Raw genomic sequence first — 15,520 nt, forward strand, 5'->3', positions numbered from 1 at the left:
TTTCATTTTCAAGCGCAAGCTTTAAGATTTGAATATGAAGCATTTAGGAAACTGAAGTAGAAGAAAGTAATAATTGAAGAGAGAAAAAAGTAACATTAAAAAGGGTAGATAAAGCCTGCATTTTTGCTCATCCTTGAGCCTCTTTTCCAAAATAAGAAATAAATAAGTTTTACATGAAAAAATAATTAACTAAAAGAACAATTCTTCTTATAAAGTAAAAGTGTAATTTCAATATCATGAAAGTTTGACATTTTACATGTGGGTGATTCCTTGGAATGGAGCCAATTGATATACAACGATGGGACTTCTGACTTTATGTTTTGAATCATCCCAAACAAGTGAAGCTGATGCCATAGGATTGGCGCCAAGAGGATCACCATTCACCTCTACCTTAAAGGATAGACGTTGTCCCCGTCTGCTAAATAAGAGAGTTTCTGGTGTGACACTGATCTTAAGCCCACTTGGGACATTGACCATTGCTTTGTAGACTGAAGTTGTTGCACCAACATTGGTCACTATGCGATAGAACACGGCATGGATCGGGTCAGATCCATTGTTAACTTGGACCTGCATCGATGGGTAGTTGAGACCATCATAGCCTTGGCCGGCAGGTATGGCGGAGCAGTTGTTATATTGACCACCAGTCACGATTCCCAAGGCAGCACCGTCTATGTGATCTTTACAGAGAAATTGGGCGTATGACAATTGGTCCATGTCATACACTAGGCCTGGGTGAACAACATGTCTTGGATCAAATAGACCCGAACCGTAGGCAAATTCTTCGTCCTCATTCAACCTTGGGTCCATCATCTTTGCTGGAAATGAGAAAGAAAAACGGTTAAAGATATGGTATAGGCACCTTTGAATCTTCAGACATAATGGGCTATCTGGGTTAGCAACTTCCAAGGTTAGGCACATCTAGAGCAGTTACGGTCATGGGTTGTATTCAATCCATCTTGTACATCTCACTTGGAAACCATGAGAATGTTAAAGCGGGGGGCCATACATAGATAGCTCCATCAAGTGAGATGTGCAGTTGCGATGGAATATAACATCATATCAAATAGCATGACAACTGCCCTCGTTGCAACTATTTGTAAGCACCTGCCATGGTTTTTTTTTTTCCCTTATATTGGCAAAAATAGGCACCTACCATGTTGAGAATTGAGTATTCATTTCAATGGAAAGAGCAGAGACATTTTGCAGATTATTTTTATGAATTGCAATATAGAACTATTGGCATGTTATTTGGCGAATCTCTAATTATATTTTTGTTTGCAAAAGGCAAATCAATGGATTTCCAAATTCACACATTTACAGACCGAAGCAAAAACAGAGAACAACACTACTATTTTGATGCAATCTACAACTATAGAATTCTTTGAGTGAAGTAAAGGATCAAACTTACGAAACCACAAAGACAGATCTATACATCTACAATCAGATACTAGTGTGTATTTTATTTGTTTTAAGGCATCATTGTCAATGCAAAGCAAATATTATAGAGGAAAAATATCAAATAAAACAAAATAGAAAACAAATTTACCTGTGGTCATGAGAGCAGACTTGATTGCAGCAGGAGACCAACGAGGGTGGAAAGACTTGACGTATGCAGCCGCACCACTCACATGAGGACATGACATTGAAGTTCCAGACATTATATTATAGTTAACCATTCGTTCGTCATCCTTCTTCCCAGTCATTGAAGATAATGGTGTATATGCGGCCAGAATATCTAGCCCAGGGGCAGTGATATCAGGCTGTAATCAAGGGTATGGTTATTAGATCAAGCAACAATGATTAACACTATCCGATCATTTAGAGGACAGAAGGGGATGCATGGCATCCAGTCATTGGGCACAGTACCTACTCAGCCAATGACCCGATTTGCTCTCCCTTTTAAGCATGTAAAATACTACATTACCTTGAGGATTCTTGGTGAGAGTGTATTCGGGTCACGAGATGAGAAAGATGCAATTTGTGGAATGCTCACATTAACTGTATAAGACTTGTATATAACTGCATAAGGCGACCTTCAAGAAAAATAGAGGAAAAAATCAATTTTAATGGATGATGTTGGGAACAATCTTTGTGCAACAAGTATATACGTGATGTAATATAGCAAATCATAGAGCTTTGGAGAATAATTAAGATGATAAAATCAGGTTTTTGGCTATGTCACACGGACTCGGCTAAAGGGTTGCCGCACCCGCGTCGACACGCACGGACTCGGGTGCAGACTCGGGTGCGGCTTAGGACTCGGCCCGGACTCGGTCAACGCCGAGTCGGACTCGGTCAACGTTTCCGGGCCGAGTCCATCCACATTTTGGACTCGGTCAACTTTGACCGAGTCCAAAATTGTCCATTTCAAGTTTTAAATTATGTTTTGGATCCGGGTCGGGTCCAAACCCGACCCAGATCCAATTTTTTTTGGCAGCCGAACCCTAAAAGGGGTTTATCGACAGGGAGAGGGGCTTACCCTCTCGATTTTGCCTCTCCCCCTCAGCCCCTGCAGCTTTCTCCTGCACCCACGCCGGCGATCCGAACTCCGGCGACAGGCAGCCACCGTCTCCCCCTCCGTCAGGTATGTCGACCCTCCTGCACCCTCTGCTCGTAGCCTCCCTCCTTGCACCCTTTGCACGCAGAAGAGGGGCTCGGCTCCCCTCCCTGCACCCTCTGCTCGCAGGGGAGGGGCTCGGCCCCCCTCCCTGCACCCTCTGCTCGCAGGGGAGGGGCTCGGCCCCCTCCCTGCACCCTCTGCTCGCAGAGGAGGGGCTCGGCCCCCCTCCCTGCACCCTTTGCACGCAGAAGAGGGGCTCGGCCGCCCTCCATGCACCCTCTGCTCGCAGGGGAGGGGCTCGGCCCCTCCCTGCACCCTCGGCTCGCAGAAGAGGGGCTCGGCCCCCCTCCCTGCACCCTCTGCTCGCAAGGGAGGGGCTCGGCCCCCTCTCTGCACCCTCTGCTCGCAGAGGAGGGGCTCGGCCCCCCTCCTTGCACCCTTTGCACGCAGGGGAGGGGCTCGGCCCCCCTCCCTGCACCCTCGGCTCGCAGGGGAGGGGCTCGGCCCCTCCCTGCACCCTCTGCTCGCAAAGGAGGGGCTCGGCCCCCCTCCAAGCACCCTCTGCTCGCAGAAGAGGGGCTCAGCCCCCCTCCCTGCACCCTCTGCTCGCAGGGGAGGGGCTCGGCCCCCCTCCCTGCACCCTCGGCTCGCAGGGGAGGGGCTCGGCCCTCCTCCCTGCACCCTCTGCTCGCAGAGGAGGGGCTCGGCCCCCCTCCCTGCACCCTCTGCTCGCAGGGGAGGGGCTCGGCCCCCCTCCCTGCACCCTCTGCTCGCAGGGGAGGGCTCGGCCGCCCTCCCTGCACCCTCTGCTCGCAGAGGAGGGGCTCGGCCCCCCTCCCTGCACCCTCTGCTCGCACCCGTGTGTTAATTTATTGTTTTTCTTGCTTTAAAATTTACAATCTTTATGTGTTAATTTATTGTTATATATATATAATTATAATATTTAAAATATATATATTTATAATATATATTTTTTAATATATATATATAGCCGAGTCCCCGTGTCCAAATTTTTTGGAATTGCGCCGCACCCGCATCCGCACCCGCACCCGCACCCATGTGACATAGGTTTTTGGAAGGTCTGTTGGCTTCAGTCTCCCATTGCAGACAACATTGTCAAGAGTTGGCAGTCTTATTGATGTGGCCAAATATCGTGGGTGGGCTTTAATTAGAGTTCCAGATATGACTACTCCATTGCTTAACTTTATATTGACATCGAATTGCTTCCCAAATACGAATTCGGGTGATATTCAAGGATGAGTTTGTGTCACAAATAACCCTATCCTCCTCTGGAATTAGCTAGATGAACAAGGTTAGGGGCCCAACCGAGAAGGAAGGAGTTGTAGGCTGACAGAGAAGGATCGTCACCTACGATACACGCCACCGCGCAACAACAACAACAACAACAACAACAACGCAATTGCGCAAAAAGGGAGTGAAGATGATTGTATAGTGGTGGTCAATGCATGGAAGACTCTCACTTCAAGGTTTCATTGTAACCGTTACCCATGTCAGGAATTTAAGTGAGGAGATCGAGTTTCAATTTACTTACCTAGTGGAATTGATGTAATCATTTATTGTCATTGATTTGTTGGTATCCACTAAAACTGCTGGTAGAGCAAAAGGGAAAGCTGCGTCTTGGCTTTTGTAACTCTGAAAGATGATTCCAGCCCCTCCAATGTCCCTAACACTGGAGTCAAGGTCTCCTTTTACCAAATCACAAAGAACAATCTTCCCTTTCACCTTGTTGGGATCTAGAGTCTGATCACAAAAACTGCAAACAAATTGTTAAGCAATCATGAGTACAAGCTATAATCCTATTGCAGACATTTTATAGGGTAAGAATCTTCAACCCACTTTTGAAAAATATTTTTTGACAAATATAACCGTACGGATCGGATCTCTATGGTCAAAAACCTAAGGATTGCCTCTTGTAGCAAATTCTTTTAAGAAGTACGTGAGATTTTATATATATATATACATATATATATATATATATATATATATACACTACACGCGCAAACGAACCCCAAGAATTTCTAAAAATTATCTTGAACTTTCCCGAGGAACGCAAAGACTATACAAGTATGCAGTTGTTCTTACGTTGGATATGGCCCGTAGCCACCTGAACTGCTTCCTGCCTGGGCCCCAGTGATGAGTGGGTAATATTTCTTATTCGGGGAATAAGTATTTAATGATATGCCCTGTCATTTTAAAAAGAAGAACCAAATTAACAAACTTAATATATAAGCTAAAACAAGCGACCTAGCTAGAAAAAAAGATTGTGAAGAAAATTTTTAGTGAAGAGCCAAAGGTATACTGTAATCTGCATGCCATTGCCCAGTGCAAGTTTGGTTCTGAACTGCCGATCAATGGAACTCGCCGCCACCGTAAGGATCCATGGTGACACATTCTCCACCATGCCAGGTTCAGGGCCATCGTTCCCGGCCGACGCCACCGTGATAATTCCCTTACTCATGGCATGAAACGACCCGATCGATATTGCATCCTTGAGGTATCCATTGTTCATGCCGCCTATGGAGATTGAGATCACATCAACACCATCGGCGATGGCATCGTCGAAGGCAGCAAGAATGTCGATGTCGGAGCAGCCAGTGTCTTCCCAGCATACCTTGTATGCAGCAAGGCGAGCTGCAGGGACTGCACCCCGCGCAGTGCCATTAGCAAGCCCATACATGCTTGCGTTTGGAACTTGGACACCAGCTGCAGTTGATGTTGTGTGGGTGCCATGACCCTTAGTGTCAACTGTAGATAGTATATCAGAGGGTTGAAGTTGCGTGAAGGGTCCGTCTATTCTATAATAGTTGGCTCCGATGAGTTTGCTGTGTCAATTTAATTATTGAAGGTTGGGAGTGTAAATCTTTGAATGAATCAGAGAGAGAGAGAGAGAGAGAGAGAGAGAGAGAGCATACTTGTTACACCCACTAAAATGCTCAGATCTTTCACATGTGCCCTTCCATTTAGCAGGAGGAGGTCCAAGATCCTTGTCGTCAAAGCTCTGTGAATGGGGGCTGATACCTATGTTTATATGAGGAAAGATGGCATCATTTTCTTGAAAAGAATCAATTTTATGAAAAAAAGAAGAAGAAGAGCTCCTTCAAAATAAAATAAAATAAAAAGAGCAACAAATGTGACTCGGTCAAGTTGGCTAGAAAACCAAGGAACAACTTATTCATATCTAATCAAACCATTGCTTACATTCATAATACCCTTTAATGCTTACCTGTGTCCAAATAGTACTATAGCAGGTGATGAGATATCACTTGCTGCAACAGAGGATAGAGAATAGAAAAAACACAGTTACAGTCCACTGATCCCAATACACGTGCTACAAAAAACATTAGCAGATGCAGAAAACATAGATAAGCAACCACATTAGACTACACTAGAGTCAAACTATGAGTCCATACAACTTCCATTTGACTGCAGATCATCCAGCTGATTGAAAAAACATAGTTACAGCCCACTCAGCCAATCACTTGTATATATAGGAGTTGTTTGCACACTTTTGTTCTCATTGCTTTTACTAAGCATCTCTTCAATAAAAGCTTTATTTTTTATATTTTGTTCTCTTGTATTAGCCCTTGTAGGCTTCTTGTATTGTCCTTAAAGGACTCGTGGTTGAGCACATAGTGAATCTGCTATTGTATGCCTTTAGTGGCTCTTGTCTTTTCATCTTCCACTTCTTTCATTACATCATAAGAAAGAGAGGTTGTGCCATACCGTTTCCAAGGCCTTTAAAATGCAACATATTGAAAAGTTGTCCTAAGTAAATATGATGTAAGCTAACATCAACCATGTAACAATTCATTGCTTTTTGTTTGAAACTCACCAAACATAAAGAGGAATAAGGTTCACACACGTCTAGCTGGCTGAAAGACTCATTAAAAGCCCATCTTTTTAACATGAAATGTTGTCATGAAACTTATCGAACTGCATGTATAACCTTGGAGTAGTAAAACCAATCACTATAGAGATTGAAAATTTGTATAGAAACTCCCTTACAAACAAGCTACAATAGTAACAGGATTGATCAAAATAATATGAATCACAAAGCAAGATAGAAGTTGCATTAGTGCATGCTGAGAACCGATAATGAAGATCCCAGAGCTATGACAAACTGCATCATCACCTTCATTTTTAGTAATTTAAATATATACGAGGAGCAATTCCATTTTCAGCAATAACCTTGTTGAGCACATGCTTAAATCAGCTGAACTAGTGAGGATTAAAAGAACTGCCACCATCATGAAGACCATAAAGCTGCAAAAAAAAATACACAAGCAAGAATGTAGATTATGCAACAGAGAATAATAATGTAATTGAGACGACTTTGACTGTTATATGTGAAATTTATACAAAACAACATCAAACAAGTTATCTGATGCCAAATGAAATTAGAATTATATAAAATAAAAGTTCATTTTCTAAATCACATCGTTCTAAATCTTTGAAGAAGCTCAAAAACGATGAGAGAAGTGTATCAATCCTCCCAAAATAAAAACAAAATAAAACCCCAATATCTATGTCACACGGACTCGGCTAAGGAGGCACCGCACCCGAGTCGACACGGCCCAGACTCGGTCAATGCCAATTCGAACTCGGTCAACGAGTCAAGGCCGAGTTCGTCCATGTTTTGCAGTCGATCAACATTGATCGAGTCTATTTTTGTCCATTCTTTAGGACAAAAATTTATAAAAACTAAAAAAAATATATCTTTTATATATTTTTATATATACTTTTGTCTTTAGAGAGAAAGACTGTGCAGAGCACAGTCTTTACCCAAACTGTGCAGAGCACAGTCTATACCAGACTGTGTATATATATATATATATACTTTTACAAAAGATAAAGCCCCCAACATTAAGAAAAGAAAAAAAAAATACTTTTATAAAAAAGTTGCAAGGTTTTCCTTCATTCGATGCAGCCCATTTAGTTTTTTCTTTCCCTCTGCCCTCGTCTCTCTCTAACTAAACCCGTCTTCTAACTCCCAACCTACCCAACCCCTCTCTCTAAAAAATAACAGAAAGAGAGTTCAAAGTTGAAAAAGTCAGGGTTTTTGTTTGTGTTTTTCTTATTGAATGCATTTCCCTTTTTGTTCTCCTCTGATGGTTCATTTTAATTGATGATGTGAGGATCATTGATTTTTTGCTCCCTTTAATTTAGGGGTTTGTGGGTTTGGCTTAGTATTAGAAAAAAATGCATCACATGTAGGGATCAAACAAGGTCTTCACCCTCGCCTTGTCTTAAAATTCTGCCATCCATCCCCGCACAACTTTTAATTTTAACAATTATACTCACCTCCATCCCCTGTCCAAACAAGCCGAGGTGGGGTGGGACCCCATTTCCCCTTGGTCCACCACCATTCCTAAAGAAGGAGAGAAAGTTTTACTAATAGGGATCCGTGATTGGGTGGGTGGGGAGGCAAGGCGGGGCAGGAGAAAGCGCAAGTCCAACCCCACCTCCACCCCTGCATACATTTTTGTTTTAACCTCCATCCTTGTTTCATGTCCTACATACCCGGTCCAAGGTGGGGCCCCATTTTTCCCCGATTCATTGTCATTCCTAATCACATTATAACCCCACCTTGAGCTTCAGATGGGGTTTGACCAGCCACTTCCAAACTAGTTGAAATATATTTGGCTAATATTAAGCTAAGGCACATAGAAAATGAAACGATTAATCACAAAAACCCAAATGATGGAAAGGAACAAAAATAACAAATTTGTGAGGGTGGGCCTACAAAAAGTGTTTCTTCAAACTACGAGAGAGAGAGAGAGAATGTGGTGGGTAGGCATGGAAATTGTAAAAGCAGCTTAGAAATCAATGGTCCCCACCTCTCCTCTCAAAAGAAAGCATAAGAGATTTGTTAAATAAAAAAAAAACACAAAGATAAGTTTCTTACCTTATTTTTTCCTTATGCTCTCTCAATTACCTTTTTTAGCCTAGCCAAACCCACAAACCCCAAATTCGAGAAAATAAAAAAAAATCAATGATCCTCACATCAACAAGAAAAAAATGGACCATCAGAGGAAGACGAAAAGGGAAATGCATTCAACAAGAAAAACATACAAAGAAAATAAACCAACCTTTTCAACTTTGAACTCTCTTTCTGTTATTTTTTAGAGAGAGAGGGAAGCTGGGATGAGGTGAAACGGTTTCTGCTAGAGATAGATGGGTCATAGAGAAGAAACTGAATGGACTACATCGAATGAAGAAAAACCCTACAATTTTTTTAGAAAAGTACTTTTTTTACAATGTTGGCACCCTTTTTTTTATGGGGTTCACTTGGAATGCCAAGTAATGTTGTTGTCGAAATAAACACCCAAGACTAATCTCCATGTAACTTTGAATCCAATGTTCACCAGCCTAATTAGTTTCTCATATACCTTACTTTCATTAGAAGTATATACATATATATATGAAAATTAGAATATGTTTTCCAGCAACTGATTTTAACCAACAATCATCCGATTTACAGATCAAACAGCTTCTATCTTTCTCCTTCCCTACCTTCCCCTTTTCTCTCCCACCACTTCCACCACTATGCCACTAGCCTTCTCCCTAATGACCATCGTCACCCAACAAGGTCCACTAGTTTCCTCCCTATCACCTTCAGCCTCTATTAAAGTTGATTTTCTTCCCACCACCAACAACATTCATCTTGGTCAGTCTCCTCTCCACCTGCCGCAGTGTCTATCCAGGCCAGTTTCCTCCCCACCACCGGCTAGTCTCTCTCTCTCTCTCTCTCTCTCTCTCTCTCTCTCTCTCTCTCTCTCTCTCTCTCTTTCTCTAGAAAGTGACGACCATCATCCCTCCGATGAGCCTCTTTTTGGCACTTTAAACATTGTCCCTCTGGCGAGCAATGACAACCATTCCTCCATCTACGAACCCCACCTCTAGCGATCTTCTGCTCTCTCTAATCAGGTTCTCCTCTGCATGTATCTCTCTGAAATCCACCAAATCTTCCCTTCCTTAATTACCCACGACCCAACTCCCCATTTTCTGCCATTTCCATCAGAAAGGCAAAACCGCATATTTCTCTCATCGGTTGCTTCGTCTCTGTTTCAAACCCTAATCTTTTCTTATCGCAGAATCTCTCTGTCCCTACAAAGATCGGGAAATCTCTCTGTCCCTGCAAAGCAGAAGAACCCTGGTTGAAACCATAGCCTCTGCCCCTCTCGGTCTCGACTCAAGTCTCACCTTCGTCCTGCGGTTCGTCCCCCTTTGCCACCATTCCAGCATCGACGACGGTGGGAGATTGGGAGTTTTTGGCGTCTAGCCACCGGTGAAGGAGCAACCCCCCTCGACACTCAGGAGCCACCGTCGCTCGACCTCCTCTGCACGACGCCTCTAGCTGTGCTCGAACCACCATCACTCGACCTCCTCTGTAGCTACGCCCCACCGCCCCTCAGGCAGCAAGTTCTTTCGAGTTTTGGGGGTTTCATGTCTGCTGAAGAGGGCCTTTGACTGTGGATCCTCGGTCCTTTGGAGATTTGGGGGTTGCATCACCCTCGCTCGCTCGTCGTGCTCCAACCCTAGGTCGACCTCCGACTGCAGCCATCCACTGCACCTCCGGCAGCCAGGTGCTCTCTCTCTCTCTCACCTTTCTTCCTCATGAATAGCTCGCCGCGTGTTTTCTAGGGTATTGCTTTCGATCTCTCTTTGAGAGCAAATCAACGGGCCCTCCATATCATTTCTCAAATTTTGCATTTTCAAATTCCAAAATGATTTCATTTAAATTTCTTTTTCAAAATTCAATTTCATTTCTCAAATTTCAAACTTTTAACTTTCATTCAAAATCCCAATTCCAAATTCAATTTAAACTGGGATTCTGAGTTTCAACTTTAAATTTTAAAACAAATTCAAAGTTCAAAATGAATCTCAAATTCAATTTTGATTTTCCACTTTCAAAATTCAAAGTAAATTCATTTCAATAATTCAATTTGAATTTTTGAAATTCTCAAAATTCAGAGTAAATTCAGTTTAAAAGTTCAATTCTAATTTCAAATTCAAAATTTGTATTCTAAATTTTAATTTCAAATTTCATTTTCAAAATCAAGAGTTCAAATTCAAGTCTCAAATCAAGTTTTCATTTCAACTTTTAATTTCAATTTCAATTTATAAGTTCATTTTTCAAAACTCAATCTTTCAAAATTTCAATTCTAATTTTAAGTTCAAGTTCAATTATGATTTCAAATCTCAAAATCAATTTTTAAGTTTGATTCTTTATTCAAAATCAATTCAAATTTGATTTTCAATTAATTTTAGATTTAAAAGTTCTCAACTTTGAATCCAATTTTAAAATCTTCAATTTCATGCTTTCAATTCAAGTTTTAACCTTTCAATTCAAAATTGATTTTTAAACTTCAAAGTTTACTTCTTAAAAGAATGTTTTTAAATACATTTCAAAATCACTTGAAAAAATCCAAGTTTCTGAAACATTTTCAAAGAGCATACACATTTTCCAAGTTCAAAATCATAGCACGAGCCTGATTCCATGTGCATTAAGAACTTAGAATAATTACTTAGACCAATTTACGCAAAGCAAAAGGCATGAATTTTATCCATGGTTTGATTACCTTTGGTAAAGGCGCTAGAAACGGTTGAACCTCGTACCGACGAGCGAATCGTGTCTCTTTATTTTCTCATAAATTTCAAAACGGAGGTGAGTAATTTCAAAATATCTCTACAAAAGGTCAAGTGAGACCTTGCGAGAGTTTTTCTCTTTTTTTCCTAAAAAGGAAGAAAAGAAAAAATTTTGCAACGATCATAAAAACCCATAAAATTTTGATACTTTTAAGAAGAATAAAGGCAAATTTAATGTTAAAATATTATTTAAACTTAAGATATGATTAAATTGTAATTCAAGCTTTAATCTAGATTTAGAAGAAATTTCAAATTAGGAATTTATTTTGAATCGGGTTTTAATTTTTAATTAGATTTAATCTAGATTTAATTTGAATCTAATTTTGGAGTTTATTGTGAATAGAATTTTGAGTTTTGATCTAGTTCAAATTTGACTTAATCGTCAATTTGAATTTAAATGTAACACCTTTGACTTTTTTAGAGCATTTTTAATGAATAAAATAATATTAATAAGGATTTTTATATGAAAGAAACATAAAAATGCAAATTAGTCTAAGTTGAATTTGAAAAGATATTTTATAAAGAATCAAAGTTGATTTTATTGAAGTTTTCATTCAAAATTAAATTTATAAAAAGCTAGAATTTTAATAAAATAATTGGCAAATTGTGTCGAAATAAAGTCAAATATGATTTTAGATGAATTTAGGTTCAATTTGATGTGTAAGTGACGTAATTTTATTAAGTTAAAATTTGGTTTGTATGGATTTGAAAACCATTCTAAAATAGCATAAAATAATAAATATATATTTTATAGAATGAAAAACTTGAATTAACAAAGTTTAATAGAATGATAGAGGTCCACATGTGGGGTGTCCCCTTATGTGGGCCCATCTTATGTGGCAGCTCATGTTGGAATTAAATTTAAAAGTTGTAAGTTAGAATCCGTGAAAATTGATATTTCAAAAGTTTTCTAAAAATAAAACAAACAAAGAGAGAAAAATATATATGTATGTTAAAACTTAACAAATAAGTGATGTGTGTTAGGCTAAGTTGTTTTGAAATTTAGAAAGTTTGGGCTGAAAAATTAGGAATTAGAAAGTTTTGTAAAGGAGAGAGAAACTATATAAAGAGCCAAGAGGGGCTCATGCCCTCCCCCCTCCCCGTTATTGGTATGTTTAGAATTTTTGGCCTTCTCTCTCTACTCTTCTCTTCTCTCTCTTATTTTCTCACTTTTTTATCTTTCCTTCTTGCTTCTATCCTTCCACTATTAAGTGTAGGAGGTCTGAACCTCCGTTAAAGTTAGGTTGATCAAGGAGTTGCAGCCACACAATCGAAAGAGTTTTAAAAATAGTTTATTTGAAAAAATGTTTTTGAAATCATGTAAGTATTTTGCAAAACTTTATCCTTGTTGTACATATTGAAGTGGTGGAACTAATATGCTTATAAGTAAGTATACATTCAGTTCGTCACGGCTAATAAAAAATATATATGAGAAAGAACACTTATGTTTGTTTTTACTAACCAAACCGGTTTTCAAAAGAACATAAATATGATTTTTGTTTAAAATGAACCCATAAAAAGAAAAGAAAATAAAAAATTTGCTTTCATGAATCAGTGAAAAGAAAATATGGAACATGTGTTAGTCATTTCACCCGAATGTCTATTCTCGACTGTGTGAAAGATATGACATATGTCGGGTAAATAGATCATATCTACCTCATTCAAAAAAGATTTTATGAACGGTTTATTGTGTTGGAAAGCTGAGGAAATTTCATATATTTTAGAAAAAAATTAAACTTTGTTCTTCGAATATGCATAGAACAGTGACAATTAGAACAATCAAGTATACATGAGCCTAAATCGATCATGTCTCCTTAATTCAAAGGAATTTTTGTTAACGATTTGCGGTATTAGAAATCTGGTAAAATTTGTTACATTTTGTAAAAATTTGAACTTAGTTCTTAGACTATGAATAGAGTTGTCACAGTCAAAACAAAATGGCAGATATGGGCCTAAGCGGATCTCGAACCAGGTATGAATCGGTTAAGCAATACATGCAGTGAATGTATGATTTGAGCCTATGTTTTTAAATGATAAATAAGCATGCAGATGCAACCTATAATGTTGTGTTTATGCAGGTAATAAGTGCCTAAAGGAACATGACATGAAAAGAGAAACTTTTGCATGTGCATGATTGAATGCACACTGCCCCCCCCCCCCCCGTTATTGGTATGTTAAGAAATTTTAGCCTTCTCTCTCTACTCTTCTCTTCTCTCTCTTATTTTCTCTCTTTTTTATCTTTCCTTCTTGCTTCTATCCTTCCACTATTAAGTGTAGGAGGTCTGAACCTCCGTTGAAGTTAGGTTGATCAAGGAGTTGCAGCCACACAATCGAAAGAGTTCTAAAAATAGTTTATTGGAAAAATTGTTTTTGAAATCATGTAAGTATTTTGCAAAACTTTATCCTTGTTGTACATATTGAAGTGGTGGAACTAATATGCTTATAAGTATACATTCAGTTCGTCACGGCTAATAAAAAATATATATATGAGAAAGAACACTTATGTTTGTTTTTACTAACCAAACCGATTTTCAAAAGAACAAAAATATGCTTATAAGTAAGTTAACATTTCAATTCAAAATTGATTTCTGAACTTCAAAGTTTACTTCTTAAAAGAATGTTTTTAAATACATTTCAGAATCACTTGGAAAAATCCAAATTTCTGAAACATTTCCAAAGATCATACACATTTTCCAAATTCAAAATCGTAGCACAAGCTTGATTCCATGTGCATTAAGAACTTAGAATAATTACTTAGACAAATTTAGGCAAAGCAAAAGGCATGAATTCGATCCTTGGTTTGATTACCTTTGGTAAAGGTGCTAGAAACGGTTGAACCTTGTACCAAGGAGCGAATTGTGTCTCCTCATTTTCTCATAAATTTCAAAATGGAGGTGAGTAATTTCAAAATATCTCTACAAAAGGTCAAGTGAGACCTTGCGAGAGTTTTTCTCTTTTTTTCCTAAAAAGGAAGAAAAGAAAAAATTTTGCAACGATCACAAAAACCCATAAAATTTTGATATTTTTAAGAAGAATAAACACAAATTTAATGTTAAAATATTATTTGAACTTAAGATATGATTAAATTGTAATTCGAGCTTTAATCTAGATTTAGAAGAAATTTCAAATTAGGAATTTATTTTGAATCGGGTTTTAATTTTTAATTAGATTTAATCTAGATTTAATTTGAATCTAATTTTGGATTATATTGTGAATAGAATTTTGAGTTTTGATCTAGTTCAAATTTGACTTAATCGTCAATTTGAATTTAAATGTAACACCTTTGACTTTTTAAAGCATTTTTAATGAATAAAATAATATTAATAAGGATTTTTATATGAAAGAAACATAAAAATGCAAATTAGTCTAAGTTGAATTTGAAAAGATATTTTATAAAGAATCAAAGTTGATTTTATTGAAGTTTTCATTCAAAATTGAATTTATAAAAAGTTAGAATTTTAATAAAATAATTGGCAAATTGTGTTGAAATAAAGTCAAATACGATTTTAGATGAATTTAGGTTTAATTTGATGTGTATGTGATGTAATTTTTTTAAGTTAAAATTTGGTTTGTATGGATTTGAAATCCATTCTAAAATAGCATAAAATAATAAATATATATTTTATAGAATGAAAAACTTGAATTAACTAAGTTTAATAGAATGATAGAGGTCCACATGTGGGGTGTCCCCCTATGTGGGCCCATCTTATGTAGCAGCTCATGTTGGAATTAAATTTAAAAGTTGTAAGTTAGAATCCCTGAAAATTGATATTTCAAAAGTTTCCTAAATATAAAACAAACAAAGAGAAAAAATATATATATAAGTTAAAACTTAACAAATAAGTGATGTGTGTTACGCTAAGTTGTTTTGAAATTTAGAAAGTTTGGGCTGAAAATTTAGGAATTAGAAAGTTTTGTAAAGCAGAGAAAAACTATATAAAGAGCCAAGAAGGGCTCATGCCCCCCCTCGTTATTGGTATGTTTAGAATTTTTAGCCTTCTCTCTCTACTCTTCTCTTTTCTCTCTTATTTTCTCTCTTTTTTATCTTTCCTTCTTGCTTCTATCCTTCCACTATTAAGTGTAGGAGGTCTGAACATCCGTTGAAGTTAGGTTGATCAAGGAGTTGCAGTCACACAATCGAAAGAGTTTCAAAAATAGTTTATTTGAAAAAATGTTTTTGAAATCAATTAAGTATTTTGCAAAACTTTATCCTTGTTGTACATATTTAAGTGGTGGAACTAATATGCTTATAAGTAAGTATACATTCAGTTTGTCATGGCTAATAAAAAA

General features: G+C 38.1%; 1 protein-coding gene across 1 annotated transcript; it reads right to left on the bottom strand.

Annotated features, from left to right (window-relative positions):
* Positions 1 to 252: 252 nt before the first annotated feature.
* On the bottom strand, positions 253 to 9,956 carry LOC149842969 (subtilisin-like protease SBT4.14). Its single transcript, XM_090000792.1, has 9 exons — positions 9,785 to 9,956; positions 5,805 to 5,847; positions 5,494 to 5,676; positions 4,881 to 5,403; positions 4,664 to 4,764; positions 4,113 to 4,334; positions 1,925 to 2,033; positions 1,547 to 1,760; positions 253 to 815 (listed from the first exon to the last, which is right to left on the bottom strand). Exons 1-9 carry the CDS (start codon positions 9,954 to 9,956, stop codon positions 253 to 255), a joined length of 2,130 nt encoding a protein of 709 aa, XP_089856918.1.
* Positions 9,957 to 15,520: the final 5,564 nt, after the last annotated feature.

Source organism: Nuphar pumila, chromosome 3 (assembly GCF_984573655.1).
Source record: "Nuphar pumila chromosome 3, dmNupPumi1.hap1.1, whole genome shotgun sequence".
Lineage (NCBI taxonomy): Eukaryota > Viridiplantae > Streptophyta > Magnoliopsida > Nymphaeales > Nymphaeaceae > Nuphar > Nuphar pumila.